At 39.3% G+C, this 14,829-nt stretch overlaps 1 protein-coding gene across 2 annotated transcripts; it reads right to left on the bottom strand.

The window, feature by feature from the left end:
• Window positions 1-2,809: 2,809 nt before the first annotated feature.
• On the bottom strand, window positions 2,810-13,227 carry ccnt1 (cyclin T1). 2 transcript variants are annotated; one of them, XM_041798710.1, is made up of 9 exons: window positions 13,032-13,227; window positions 10,050-10,131; window positions 9,830-9,958; window positions 8,765-8,825; window positions 7,869-7,931; window positions 7,701-7,755; window positions 7,365-7,528; window positions 7,189-7,259; window positions 2,810-5,187 (listed from the first exon to the last, which is right to left on the bottom strand). In XM_041798710.1, the coding sequence occupies exons 1-9, from the start codon at window positions 13,202-13,204 to the stop codon at window positions 3,883-3,885; spliced, it is 2,103 nt and encodes a 700-aa protein (XP_041654644.1). In that variant the 5' UTR covers window positions 13,205-13,227; the 3' UTR covers window positions 2,810-3,882. The 2 variants fall into 2 exon arrangements, with proteins under 2 accessions (XP_041654644.1, XP_041654645.1); XM_041798711.1 differs by having other exon boundaries at window positions 7,701-7,746.
• Window positions 13,228-14,829: the final 1,602 nt, after the last annotated feature.

The following is a 14,829-nucleotide window of genomic DNA, read 5'->3' as shown; positions in this document are numbered from 1 at the left end:
ACAACCATTTACTATGAGTAATAAAGAAATCAGTGACGACAAATCTGCCCGTGTGAACTGTTATTGGTAGTCCAACTCATTAGAAACACTTCACACTTTCAATTTTAAGAAAAAAGGAGTTTAAGAGAGGGATTTCATAAGCTGTATTCAAACAAAACGCCATGTGCATGACTCTTACAGTGAGGACATCTTTATGCAACCTCAGACCATGCAAAGCAAGAGAAAAAGGGTCACTCTGTTGCACCCTGTAAGAAACATCAGGCTAACTTATTCATCAATGGTTGCCAGGAAAAACAAAGCCAAATGAGGATTGGTCTACCATAAGAGTTTGACAGAGAACAGATAATAGTCTGGGTTTGGACAAGGCCTCTTCATAACAGTGGCTGTTGGCTTCATGCTACAGGATACAGACACATTCAAGCCCTTTGCTGTTCAAGCATGACATTGGTCTCATGCAGAGATCCATTTAGACAGTTATGAGAGTTACATAAGTTAGAACTCCACTAGCCCAACATCTTTGAAAGAGAGAGTAAAACAGACTGGTAAAAGGTGTTTTCTTTCATAAGGAATACCTGGGTTATATGGCTGTTTTGGGCTTAACTTCCTTTAAAGACACTTGAAAATCACATGAACACCCTTCCTAGAAATGGAGATAATGTTACAGCAGAAAATCAGCACGATTGTTGGAGAGATGTTCACGATTTTTCTGAAGCTACAGTCACATTAGGATTGTAACAACACCAGAATGTTTAACTTCAGCAAGTATCAGTAGTGATATTTGAACTTATAGATGGTTGTTTGGATAAACTGACAAAACTTGAAGCATCTGAGCTTAAGTAATTTATTCTCTGCATCGCAAGTAACTTCTTACACACAGTCAAAACTGCAAAGTGTTTGTGCAATTTAAACAATGTACAGGGGTTTGCTTGAATTTTTCTGATGGATTCAGTCCTTTCCTGAGCCTTGAGCATCTATCTTAAGAAATGTGTTTGTTTGGCAGTGGTAATTTTCAAGTCTACATCTTCAAAGAAAAACACAGATAGCACTGTTCAAAAACAGTATTATAAAAAAACAAATTCAATTAATTAGAAGAAATAGATTTAAAATCACAGATTAATTGCACTGTCATCATTTAGCTGTCCACAGTAGTTTTGTCAATTTAATGAGATCATGTCAAAACTTAGCTTTGCTCTTTATTTTTATTTTATTCATCCTTAAGATCAGCACAATCTGAAATTATGAATGCAATTTGCCCTCAGTCTCTCCCTTTCCTTTGCCTGTCGTTTCCATTTAAGATGGATCATTGTTGATGCACATTATTTCAGTTTGTATCATTATTTTTTATCATGAATCTACCTATAAGGCAATCTCTCATATGCTCAGTATATTTGCAACTGACCGTGATTACTTCATTATAAAGGCTTTTTTAATCAATTGACAGAACTACCTGAAACACATGGCATCAGAAAAGAACTGACATTCTGACAACTGAGTGAAGTGTCCACAGCCTTTTTACCCATTGTCTATCCGTCTATCCTATGTATTTATCTGCCAAAACTTGGGGATGTGCCCACATATCGGTTTCAGCAAAAAATCTGACTTGAACCAATGTCAGTAGCAGATATTTTTCTGTTGTGTTGTATCAGTTTAAAACGTGCATCCAGAATAGCTAATAGCTGATTAAGAGGGCAGTTTCTTTTGTTATCAGGTATAAGTGACCCAACAGACAATTCTGATCTGATATCATAAGGGCTGTCAGAAGAGTTTTAAAAAAATCTGCTCGCGATTAATCATACCCTATTCATGTCATTTAAAAATGTCACTATATGGCATTTTAAAATGTTAGTCATTTTGCATTTTTCTACAGTCTTAAAGGTATATTTCAGAATTTTCTAAGTTGGGCTGTGTAAAGTACCTGGCTATAGTAGTGGCATTAGCCTCCAATGAATTCAGTGATTGTTTCCCCCTTCAAGCAGGAAGCACTTCAGAAGGCTTGGCTATACAGCGTAGCAGATGGGTACAGTTTCACAGAATAATTTAGCAAATTTAAGGTAACAATGAGCCAAAAAACAATGCTGACTCAACTGTTTGTTGTATCAAAAATGTTTTAAGTGTTTTATCATTCACTCAGAAAGACTGTGTTTGGATTAAGCAGCTGTTAAAGATACGCTAGTGAGCCACTGGCCCTGGCAAACATAGTGCCAAACACAAAGGCTTTCTGGGTGAAAAAATAAAACACTCCAAATTGTCCTGATACAGCAAACACCCGAGCCTGCATTGTTATCAAGCCATTTTTTAACCTTAAACTCATAAAATCTCATAAAAATGAAACTATACCCATCTGCTACACTGTATAGCCTAGCTTCCTCTAGTTTGACCTGTTTGATGGGGCAATGCTCTGAAATCACAGGAGGCTAATGCCACTATTATTGCCAAGTACCTCAAACAACCCAACTTCAAAAACACTGAAAAATTCTTTTAAACTAAGGGTTGATGACTTCCTGTTTGGACACAGATCTGCTTTTATAGATATACTGAAGATAATGACATAAACTTAACCACAGAAGAACTTGTTATGGATTGAAAAGGAAATAAAAGGACAGTAAAAACGTAGTATCACATGATGCATATGACCTCTGACTTGGCAACTGAGCTTTCTGTGAGTTTAAAAGTGAACTAAGATATTAAGGAGTAGCAGCGGACTTATTTAACATCATTAACGCTGGAGGGAGGCGCTTCAGTGGCTTAACCAAAGTGCTGAAAGGGACAATAAGCATGCAATTAATCTTGACAGCCCTAGTTTTCATTGTTAACAATGCTTGATTGTTATTTTAAGCAAAGGTATCGGCCCTGATTTTTAAAGTTGGTGCATCTCTATCAAAAAGGCTCTACCCCAGAGAAATCTAATAAATAAGGATCAGGGATATTACAGTTTTAAAACTTGGATTCTCTACAGTGATTCTTCTCTGACTGTTCCTTCATTGTGACCATATTGAATAGATATGTCTGAACTCTTTGATAAACCATAGTCTTTTATCCTTGGTGTGAACTTCATCCATTAGTGTAATGATTAAAGAGTCGTATATGAATATTTTACAACCATTTAAAACAATGACTGCAACACTCAAAATCTAAAAACATAAAAAGTACAAGCTTCCTTAATTTACAATTCTCTTTTTTTGCTGTTTCCCATAACAAAATGTAAAAAATATTTCAGGTTTGTTTTTAAACATTTTACAATCTTTTTACAATTTTTACCAAAGAATGCAGAAAATAAAATATTTCAACACCGAGGCTGGGGCGAGCCACTCTTTTCTTTTTAAGTTTATGGTGTTTCAAAGAAAAAGAAAGTATCAAAAAAGGAGAAAAATATTGAAAAGATGGCTTTGGAGACATGCACTCTCAATCTAGCCTGTACAGTCTTGATGAAGAAATTTCCCTCTGCCCAAAAATAAAGAGGGAAAACCTTAAAAAGGTAGAAAAGGACACTATGTTTTTGTTAAAAGCATTCAATTAATAAATAACATACTATAAAAACATTATAAAAGACAACCAGTAAGAAGACCTAACATTTTTATGTAAATCTTTTAGAATCCTCATGATTTCAAGGTGATGACTTCTTTTAACAGTAAAACCATGTCCCATCATCACATTTCATTTCAGTTAAAACAAAGGGAAAAATTTTACACTTCTGCCTTTTTTTAATCACACTTTCCAAGCTTTTAAAGCGTCTTATTATTGCCCCATGTGTGAACCGTAAAAGGGAAAAAAACTCGAGTACATTTCTCTGCTGTAAAAAAATGCTGGGTGAGAATTTATACAATACTCTATGTAACAAGATGGGTGTCAAGTACGATGTGAATACGTGTCCTGCTCAGGAAATCATTTGGGTAATGGCGGCAGTGGGGGAGGAGGTTCTGAAGGCAGCGGCGGAGGTCTGGAGTTGCTTCCTCTTGAGCCTCCACTGTACCTGTAGTCCCCGTACTGGGATCTGTAGTCAAACATGGACGGCTGGGAGGGCTGGACCCCCTGTGCGCTCAGAAGTGAGTTCAACATTTCAAAGGTATCCTGGTACTCATTTGACTGCGTCCCTGCCGCTGCTCCGTGCCCGTTTGTGTCCGTCTTGTCCCCTTTGGAGTGGGAATAGCTTCCCTGGTGGTGTGGGAGGCTCAGCGTGGGGAGAATGTCACCACCGTGCCCCAGAGTTTGCCCAGAGGAGGAAGACAGGGATGGCAGCTGGTAGGGGTTCCTGGAGGACTTGCTGACTTTAGCAGCAGGGTGAGAGCCCGCCGTGGGGTCTTGGGAGTGCGTCCTCTTTCGCGAAGCGGATGAAGATGAAGATCCAGTTCTGGAGGAGTCGCTGGGGACTTTTTTGCTGCTCCCAGTTGTCCCACTGGAGCTTGATGAGTGTTTGTGTGAGGAGGAGAGGGAGGCACTGCTGGAGGAGGAATGATGGTGGTGGTGGTGGTGATGATGGTGGTGGTGGTTTGAGCGTTCCCTGTGCTTGTCCCTGCTCTTGCCCTCCTCTCCTGAGCTCCCCCTCTGCTTCTCAGGCACTCGTATCCTCACTTTAATGTCCTGGTCCTGTCCGCGGGAGGTGGCGCTGTGGCTGTGCCCGCTGCTTCCTCCACCAGTGATGGGAAAACGCATTTTCAGAGAACTCCTGTCTCCATGCCTCTCTTTGTCTAAGGGGATTTTTAAAATAATGGGTGAAGGGTTAGACGCGTCAGCAGAAGAGGAGCTGGACTGCTGGTGATGATGCTGCTTCTCCTTCCTCTGCTGCTGACCAATGAGAGCCTGAGCAGCGTTGGCATAGTCCCTCTTCACGCTGGCCTCCATGTTCTCCAACTTCCTCTTCTGAGCAGCGAGGACGTCAGCGTTCTTGGCGCGGTACTCACTCAGCGACACCTTAGCCGGGGCATGGACTTCGTTGTTAGGCTGCTGCTGTGGCTGCGCCTCGGATCCAGCCTGCTGACCCTTCCCGCTCCAGGTCTGAGCGCTACCAGATGCACCCCGGTCTTTGTCGCCTCCAGAAGAGGAAGAAGAGGCAGAGGGAGGAGCTGAGAGGCTCATGAGGCCTGCCACAGTGCTCTCTGAAGAGGCCATGGAGATCATGCTCATCATGGTATCCCTCTGGTCACCCTCCTCCTGGACTTTGGGCTTGGCTTTTGGTGTCTGACCTCCAGCCTGGGAGCCAAGAACAGAAACAGACAAGCCAGTCAACAAAAACCAAACAGAGCAGGATGTCTCAACTGTACATTGTAGATCATGAAGGAGCAGAGGCTGAAACCAAGAGCAAATTTTGACTGTCTAGTTGAATAAAGCCATTATACATGAAGACTGAGTTTCTTTGCCTTTTCATGCTTCCTCACCAGTGATGGCCGAGGACAGAGGCACTTGTTATGGAGTTGTTGGTCAGTATGCCTGCTGGGGCTGTTCTTGCTAACACATTTGCACAAATGTTTCCCAAGGATGACCTGATGCAATTTGGAATTCAGAAGTCAAGATCATTAGGCTTCATGCTCATTCCTTGTTTTCGAGGCCATTCTTGTGAGCAAACTTTAGAGCGCCTTTGACAGATTTGCTTCAAACTTAGCACAGATATAGGGGTGCACAGATGGCTTGGTGGTCTAAGGCACTACCCATCTATGCAGGCGGCCCAGGTTTAAATCCGGTCTGTGGCCCTTGACTGCATGTCTCTCCTGCTTCCAACTCCATCCATGGTCCTTTTCTATGGAATAAAGGCATGAAAAGCCCAAAAATAAATCTCAAACAAAAAAAAAAACAAAACAAAACAAAAAAAAAAAAACAGTGCACAGATATTCTACCTGACTAAAGCATGCACTGATACAATTTGAGGGTCAATGGTAAACTTTCATAAGGTCAGGGATTGTATTTGACTGGCATATCACTCTTAAAACTGCTGGACAAATAATCTGAACTAAAGCAAGACACAGCTCTGACTCAAACCCTGCCAAAGCCTTGAAGAAACAATTTTGTTTAGTGTTAAACCACCTAAAAAAACACAAGAGTTTGTTTTGGAGGAAAGTTTATCTTAGAATTTCAGTCAAAAACTACAGCAACAAAAATGTGTCTGAGACACCCAAAATGCTTGCATTTCTTAATTTCCAACCTGTACATAAGGGTTCACTCAAGAGTATACACAAAATTTGACACTGTTTGTAGTAACGAAAAGAAAAATAAAGATCTTCCAAAGACGTTATGTATTGGGTCCATCATTTAAAATAAACCCCAACTGTATGTAGTGATACTGACGTTTTTTTTGGACATCTTGTGAGTGTCAGTGTTTGTGCAGGGCAGTGAGGCTGTCATCGATCCACACGTCGGGATGTAAAGGAAAACTTTTAGGAAATAGGAGACGTCGCTGTCTCTCCCTTATCTCTCTTTCCATCTCTAACACTGCAATGTTAACACGTGCTTCTTCAGAGATTCTAAAGAGACATCAAACCTGTTTGCCAAAGAACAGTTGGCAAGGACAGAGGCTGTGACAGAGGCATGTCATCAGCATTAGTCCTGTCTGTGCAGAGCTGTTAGTGTATTTCTTACTCCTTTAACCGCTGTGACACAGTCAAGGAATACCATTTTAACATATCAGGGCTCTGTTTTACCAACAGGACACCAGCACTCAGTTGATCACCCATCACTGTGTACGGTCTCTCTCCAGTCATGGCATCTTTGGGTTGAAAATATGAATCTATATCCATCTTTTTTTCCCAAAACTTCAGTATTCTTGTACTCTCAAGCATAGAAATAACAGATATTGTATCATTTAGATAACATTGCATTGAAAAACGATCCTTTCTCTTGAGATAGCAAGCAATGACAAAGGAAGAGGCGGAGAAACACATAAACTATTTTAGGTTAAAAAGGCCATTAATTAGAAGGATGCATGTGACAGATGAACGTCAGAATGGCGATTCTTTAGTATGAATCCGTATAGCTTCGATTGCCTGAACTAGCTCGCAAGCTTCCCTTCATAATTCAGCTCCCCACATAAAAAAAAAAAACAAGGAAAAACTGAAGAGTCATTTTAACCATATGGGTTTAATGCAGTTACAAGATAAAGCACACAGAGGGGGGGTTAAAAAAGGCTAATCAACTTGAGATTTCCCCACATGAATCATTCTTTTCAGTGGGCAGCCTTAGAACCAGAAAGAAATTCTGTACCTTCCAGTTGCGGATCCGCTTCAACCTGCTGGGTGTTTTCTCTAGAATCTGCAGAAACTCATGTGTGAGCTCTGAAACAAGTTAAGAAAAGAAAACATCAGCCAGAGAAAGTAAAATATCCTTTTCTACTATCTCTTTCTGATTACATGATTATAAAAGTTATCTAAATAACATACCATCCAGCAGCTCCAGGGTGACTGTGGGGTCTACGTACTCCCACCAGTGTTTGCCGTCTGTCGACACAGGGATCTCCCAGTTGGACCATTTACAGGCGAGATGGATGCACACACAGGCCACGACGGGCGGACTGTACTGCAGGCAGAATGTGGTCAAGTGCAGACTACGTGGCAGGATACGTCCAGGAAGAAAAACAAAAACAGAAAGAGGAAAAAAGAGAGCAGACATTCAGTATATTGAGTTTAAAGATTACACACAAACAGAGGGGCCAACATTCAAATCAAACAAATCAGAAACAGGAGGTGCTGATTTTACACAGTGAACTGTGAATATACCTGTTTGTGGCCATAAAGTATGACGTTTGAGCCAAATCCTTACTCGCTGGAACAACAATAGAACAAAAAAACACACTTAAAACCTGCAAATGGGCAACCTTGATTGAAAACTTGTGACCAAGCTCTTGTGCCATCAGAAATTCACAAAATCAAAGAGATGGTGCTCACCTCTGACCAGCTGTGTGCACTTGACAACATGAGTGTGTGGATGGTCAATGGTGATCTCAAACGCTGCAAAAAAAGAAGGGACAGAGGGAGAGAGGACTTGATAAATACACGGCAGGAGACTTGAAAACAATTTTGATTGATGAGAGGTTTCCATAATCTGGTCATTAATCAATAACAACAAATGTTCGCCTGCTATCTGCTATTTATATCCAAGCATGACAGCATGAGGAACAAAAATGATATGAAGAAAAATTAAAAAATAGGGATGCATGATACTGGATTTTTGCTGGCATTGATACCGATATATAAATGTAGTAGAGACTTGAAACTTCAGTCCATAAAACACACAATTTAAAGTTTAGTAATCATCAAAGAAACAAACTTCCATTCTTTTCTAAAAAAAAAAAAGAAGAAAAATGTAAGGAATGAGGACAAGCGTGGAAAAACATTTCAGCTGGCGTAGGTCTGTTGATCCTGTCCAAAACTCTACAAACATATCTGTCATGTAGCTGATGTATCAATTGTAAATTTCAGCAGAAATATTCATATCTGCTGAAATATAAAGTTCACTTTTCAAGCTAATATCTGCCAATACCGATATCATGCCAATAATATCATGCATCCCTAATAAAAAGCCAGTGTTTATGATGATGCAGAGATTTTCACATGGTCCTGAAACAAATGGCTTCAAAATATCAAAATGAAAAAGAGAAAGTAAGGAGAAAGTTATGGAAAACAGGTAAATTCAGCTAAAAAGACGCCTGGAGTTCTCTTTCCATTCCTGCACACTGCAAAAGTGATATCTGTGAAGGAACATTAATCAGGGTAAAACTTTTCAGAATGATAAATGTTCCTGGAGGGACTTCATCAGGGCCCGTTCTTCTTTCCCAACTTACCCAAGGTCTGGAGTATTATGCTCTCAAGAATGACCAGGTCTTGGGCTTGTTGCAGGTAGGCCTGAGGTTGAAAGGACAGGCAGGTTACTCACTGGGAGGCCTCTATCCTTTGTCAAACATATCAAACCCACCTTATGAAGAGCTGACAAAGCCTTAGGGATAAGATCTGAGATAATCAGAACTACAGTGTATTACATAATCACACCTCTGGGCTTCAACACATTTTACATTATTAGATTTTGAAATCTGAAGTCTTAATAATAAGGATTTTTACCTCTTAAGTGCCTGGATAAAAGTAGAGATCAGCTGGAAGTTCAACTTAACCGAAACACAAGCAGCTCAATATATATTCATTTGTTAATACGTATACCATCTGATGGCCTACATCAGAGTACGGTTCTAGGGGTTCATAAGTAACAAAGTCAGTTAAATTTAAGTGGCAAAGGAAAAGTCAAAAGTAGATGAGGGTTTATGCAAGGCACCAAACAAACTGGTAACAAATGCTCTCTGTTTACATCTGCAAATAATCGTAAAACCTTATTTAAAAGTTGCACAAAAACAGGGATTAATTTTGCTTTTGGATCCCTTTTCTGCCATCTATGGGCTTAATCATCCAAGGCGGCAAAGCTCCAACTGTAGAGCTTCTTTGACTTGTTACGACCAAAAAAGTCAGGTAAGAAAAATAAACTCATGGCTTTAATTTTAGTTTGCAAAGATAAACAAAATCCCTAACTTAAACAGCACTTAACCTGCAATTAAAACTGTTTATTCTAGGATAAGGAAACTGTAGTAAAACTAAGAAAAAAACGTTAAATTCCTGAGGAAAGAGTGACCCTTTCTTTATACAAGATCACAGTGGGACCAAAAAGTAAGCTTTACATCTAAATTGTAGTCTTCTAAATAAACAAAACATACTAGATTAATTACAATAACCGTTTCTAGTCTTTAAAGTGCTCTGATGAATACCGTATTCCCCTAAAGCTTTGTCAGTGTCAGAGTTAAATCATTAACCTGATAAGACATCAGAGCAGAAAAAGAAATATGACATCCAGCCCAAACACTTACATCACTGCGTACATCCGGCGAAGGCTCCTGAGGATTGAGACACGCATGGGCCACCTTAATGACATGTTCCAGTTTCCTTGGCTGCTCCTCAACCTTTGCAGCCAGAAAGAGCGCAGCAGGAGAGATAACCTGGAGAGAGAACAAGCTCAAAGTAAGTTCATGGTCTGACAGGCGCACTTCCATTGAGGACGTTTGATGGAGGTCTAAAAACAATACTTACATTTCTGTGAAATCTGGTGAATGACTGGACCATGTAGAATCGATGCATGTACACAATGGCTGTATTAATAGTAAGTTGGGACCTGGTGGAGGTCAGTTAAGGATAATGCAGTAAATAACAGTACAAAACACAAGCAGTAGATCTTAAGTACAACAATTTTAAACACTAGAATATCCTGAGCATTAAAACGATGCATGATGATTATAACTAACGCCCAAATACTTGGCAACGTAACAGCACAAAGTCACTAAAAACAATAAATCACTCTATCGGGTGCCTTGGACTTAAATTTTTGTTGCTGTTAAATAAAACAAGTATCAATATTGTTTGATTTTTACATCTACTATATTAAAGTTTCAATTTCTGGCATCATAAAAAAACGTAACAGATCATATATTTGATGTTGGCTACAAGTCTGAAATAATACCTAGAAGACATCTAAAACAACTAATAGGTTATACACCTTCAGCTCATATCAGTCTAACAGCTCAGCAGAAATCCAAGCACACTTCACACATCAGACAGAGGCTTTCCAGTGGTAAGGCTGACAAACATTTCAATACCTTCATGTGTTTCGATCAGTTATTTATTGATCATTAAACTAGTGAAGCACAATACTGAATACCAGCATATATATGAGTAGTTCAGACCTGAAACTTCAGTCCTTAAAGCACATTTTAAAGCTTAAGGAAAGAAGACGAGCAAAGAGAAGTCTTCGTCTGACACAGATCTGTTGATCCAGCCTAAGGCTCAACAAACGCATCAGTTCATATGGCCATTATTTACAGCTGGTATATTGGTGGAAAATCTGAGAAAATAATTCCATATCTGCTGATAGAGCAATTATCTTTTTAGACTAAAATCTGCCGATATTGCTACTGTCCCAGTAATATTCTGCACCCCTAATCAAAAAGGATGCATGCATTTAAAAACCCCTAGTCCTATCTTTAACCAAAAGCTGCCTCTAGATTAATAGACAGCGCTGGCTAACTTGCTCAAATATGTTGATAATGCTCCCATGCTGAAACACTGCCAATGTACTAGAACAATTTAGACAGTGTGAAGGAGTGAGAGCTGCAATCTTTGCTGGTTTCATTCCATCATGAGACAATTTTCAGCTTTTTTAGATAAACAACAACCTCAAATTACTCCAAATCAGATGCCTTGGACTTCTATTTTTGCTGATGTGTTATAGGTACTGTTTGAGTTTTTTTAAAGGTATGTTTGGTTTTGTTGTGCCTCTAATGAGAGGAGGAGAGTGGATAAAGTCAGAAAAGGGGACAAGAGAGTGGGGTAGAGTCATTGAGGAGAGTAGCCACAAGCAAATCAAACCCGGGCCGTCTGTGTACATGGGGTGCAACCTAACTGCTCAGCCATCCGCACCCATTGTTTGGGGTTTTTCCCAATAACAGCGCTAAATCAATTTTTAAATGATGCCATACCTAAATGGTGCCTGGATTGATGCTTTTAAGTGAGGAAAATGTGTTAAAAGTTGGTAATGTTAAATGTTTCACTTGGAACAGCAAAACAATTAAAAGATCGTCAAAATGTGTTATATTTCGTTCCAGTAGGTATCAGAAATGTTGGTATCAGTACAAACATGGAACTGTACTTCAGAACTCATCTCTTATTGGGCAGAGTATAAATACCAGATGGTTTTCAGGACACTTCAATGAAAGATTACCAAGCTGGCACTGTGACAACCCTTGACAAAACACCTCAAATCTAAGCCAACACAAAGGATAGTCTCTTCAGACAAAACATTGATATATATACCAGAAAACTGTTCATATTTTTGATAAATATAGACATATCTGTGTTCATACCAGTCCATGTAAATATACACCAAACCTTAAAACAGTAGGCTGGACAAATTATCCTCTGAACTCACTAATCTGATTTTGTTCAATTTCTTGTCTACTTGAACAACCCCTTTATACGTGCATGTAATTGTTTGTGTAATGTGTGATATTTTTAATGCATCATACCCTACTATGGCTGAACAGTTATCAACCAGGCTAGTTATCAGGTCAAATATTAGTCATTTTGCCAATTTTCTGTAAGCATTTTGTTTGACCTATCACAGATAAACACTGAGACTGTGACTTTGCACACATGAAGTGTAAAATGTTGATAATCTTCAAAGATAAAAACTCATCTGAAAGACTGAAAGACTTTCATTTTTGCTGTAAATACACATCAGTTTCAAATATCACTTCCAGAGCAATCAATCAATATCGGCTCCTACTGTTATACCATATTCTTCTCTTCTATTCTCACACTTATTTTACATTGTAATTTATTCTATTTTACAGAATACCACACCTTAAGACCATCTATAATTGTCTCGGTGTACTACAAACAAACACATCGCTCTGTCACACATTTATATGGTTACAGAATATTAGCAGTATAATCCTGAACACTGTGGTGGAAAACTACTGATTACTGGCTGCTCATGTTTTTGACCACTAAGTTTCGTTAGTGGTTTTGCGGTGTGTCTTGTTTTTCAGTCATGCTTGTAATGTTGAATGTCAGAAGCTCCTAATATAATCCAGTTCCTCCTTTGTGATCGATAAAGTACCACATTCTGTTGTATTCTATGACAGTCATTCCGGAAAAAGCAATATGAATGAGGTTTAAACAACCGTCGTGCCTTTTCTCCATATCTATTTACAGTACCACACAATGCTAATGCTAATGCTAACGTCCTGAAGGCCCGCCGACCACACAGGCCTACCCTGCCCTGGTTTAGCCTTCTACGCCGCTCCGAGATAACATTATCTTTCTACCGTTACCAGGGTAAAACCTTAAACTACCAGGTGAAACAAGAGTCAAGCATTAAAACTAACTAAACGTTTGTGAGCTAACCACGAAAACAATCACAAGTAATGCCCAAGAGCGAACCGGCTTCACAAGAAGCTAACATGGGCTAGCGCCCATGCTAGCCTCGGCTAGGTGAGACGCATCGACAAAAGATACACATTGAGCCGCTGTCCCATGTCCTGGAGCAGGTTCGCTGCCTGTTGTCGGTACGACAGTTCTTTGTCCGGATCAAGTCCAGCTCTCCGGGATGGGCTGTTGTCGATCTGTTGCCGTGTGTAGTACCATTTGTTGTTACAGTTTGCAGGGAGCGAACGAAACGAAGCCGCCATCACTGAGAAGGACGAGAGTTTAAAATTTCTGCGCGTCACAGGAACCGACGTCACACCGTGTAGTAACGTCGATGTAACCCATACTGTTGACCAGCAGAGGGGGCTAAAACGCCTCAGAATTACAAATGCGACATTAACAGCATACAAAAGGTATCAAAATTATCGAAATAGGGAGTTTTTTTTATCGTAAAAATTTGCATAAATCCATCCGGATGTCGTAAAAGAGATTTAAAAAGATTTTTCCAAATAGTAACAGACTGGCTGTCTGGTGTTAAAAGCCAGATATGGACAAAAAGCTAATTTTTTAACTCATTTGACCCCATTTTCCAAGCGAACGCCACCAGGGGTCTCCGTCTAAATAAAATGTTTTCCCTTCATTTGTATTATCCGCTTCTACAGACAGTAAGATCTCGCAAGAATTATGGCAAGGATGGGTAAACCAAGTTCTGATTGCATAAATGAACTTTATATGCCAGAAGGCCAACATTTCTGTACTATAAATACTTTTTTAGAATGATGTTTATGATATTTAAACATTTTGAAACAATGAACTGTCGATTTTCATGAGTTGTAAGCCGTAATCATCAAGATTAAAAAAGTAAAAGTATGAGATGTATCTTGAATATATGAAAGTTTCACTGCTCGAATTAAACCAAAGCAAAACATTAAATATTTCAGATAAAAAAATTAGAAGAAAACTCATACAAAACAACAAATAGGACCAGTTTTCATTCAGTGACATAAACAAGTCAAATAAGGCAGAAGGTTTTGCCATTTTTTTATATATGTATTGAAGAAATTACGTGACTACATTCTTCCATTAATCATTTTGGGTTTGACCTTCTCACATTCTCGTCTTTGAATAAAATGTTTACCTTCAAACTAGATTATTTACCATAAATTATGCATTTTCTCCTGACGTGACATTTGAGGAATACAAAGCAATGTCTTTAGAATTGAGCTAGCACTAAAAGGCAAAAATCATAAACAGACTGTAAGCCAATAGGTAGGACATCTGCTTTCACACCTGCTGATACAAAAAAAAAATACATTTTTTTTTCTCCTAATACTGATATTATATCAGTAATAGTGTATAGTGTATTCCTCTTTTGAATCATGAGACGATTGTTTTATTTTTTTTTTTCCAGATACAGTTTTTGGGCGTTTTCACTCCTTTATTCATAGAGGAGGACGGTGAAAATGTTGGAAACAGGGTGAGAGGGTGGTGGAGAGACAAGTAGCCACAGGCCGGACTTACAGTAAACCCAGGTTGCCCACACACGAGGAACGCCTTAAACGACAAAGCCATCCCATCCCACGATTGTTTCTTTTGTCTCTCCATTCCTCGCTGTCATTATCAAGAATTAATGGATTTATCGCAGTATAATTATGATCTACATGAAAACTAGATCTACCTGCTGGCTGTTAAATGCCTCCAGAGCTGGCTGGGCCCCGAGAAACTGAGAGAATGCCCCCCTTCAGCCATTTCTGCCACTTTTTGCCCATTTCTGCTATTTATTTTGCAACTTTTGCCTACTATAGCCATCTTTTGCTGCTTTTATCCCTATTTTTTTTTTTTTTTTTTACAATTTTTGACACCTTTTGCCGTTTTCATTCCACTTCAT

The sequence above is a fragment of the Cheilinus undulatus genome, linkage group 11 (assembly GCF_018320785.1).
Source record: "Cheilinus undulatus linkage group 11, ASM1832078v1, whole genome shotgun sequence".
Classification (NCBI taxonomy): domain Eukaryota; kingdom Metazoa; phylum Chordata; class Actinopteri; order Labriformes; family Labridae; genus Cheilinus; species Cheilinus undulatus.
Note: the sequence above shows the minus strand (reverse complement) of the source record. Positions and strands in the feature narration are given on the sequence as shown.

What these genes read in the sequence shown, in the direction of transcription:
- ccnt1 (XM_041798710.1), bottom strand. Translation starts at nt 13,204, where the DNA reads ATGGCGGCTTCGTTTCGTTCGCTCCCTGCAAACTGTAACAACAAATGG. An exon ending in GTGCACACAGCTGGTCAGAG is followed by an intron (nt 7,756 to 7,868) that starts GTGAGCACCATC and finishes TTTGTTCTATTG; the next exon opens with TTGTTCCAGCGAGTAAGGAT. An exon ending in CACCCTGGAGCTGCTGGATG is followed by an intron (nt 7,260 to 7,364) that starts GTATGTTATTTA and finishes AACTTGTTTCAG; the next exon opens with AGCTCACACATGAGTTTCTG.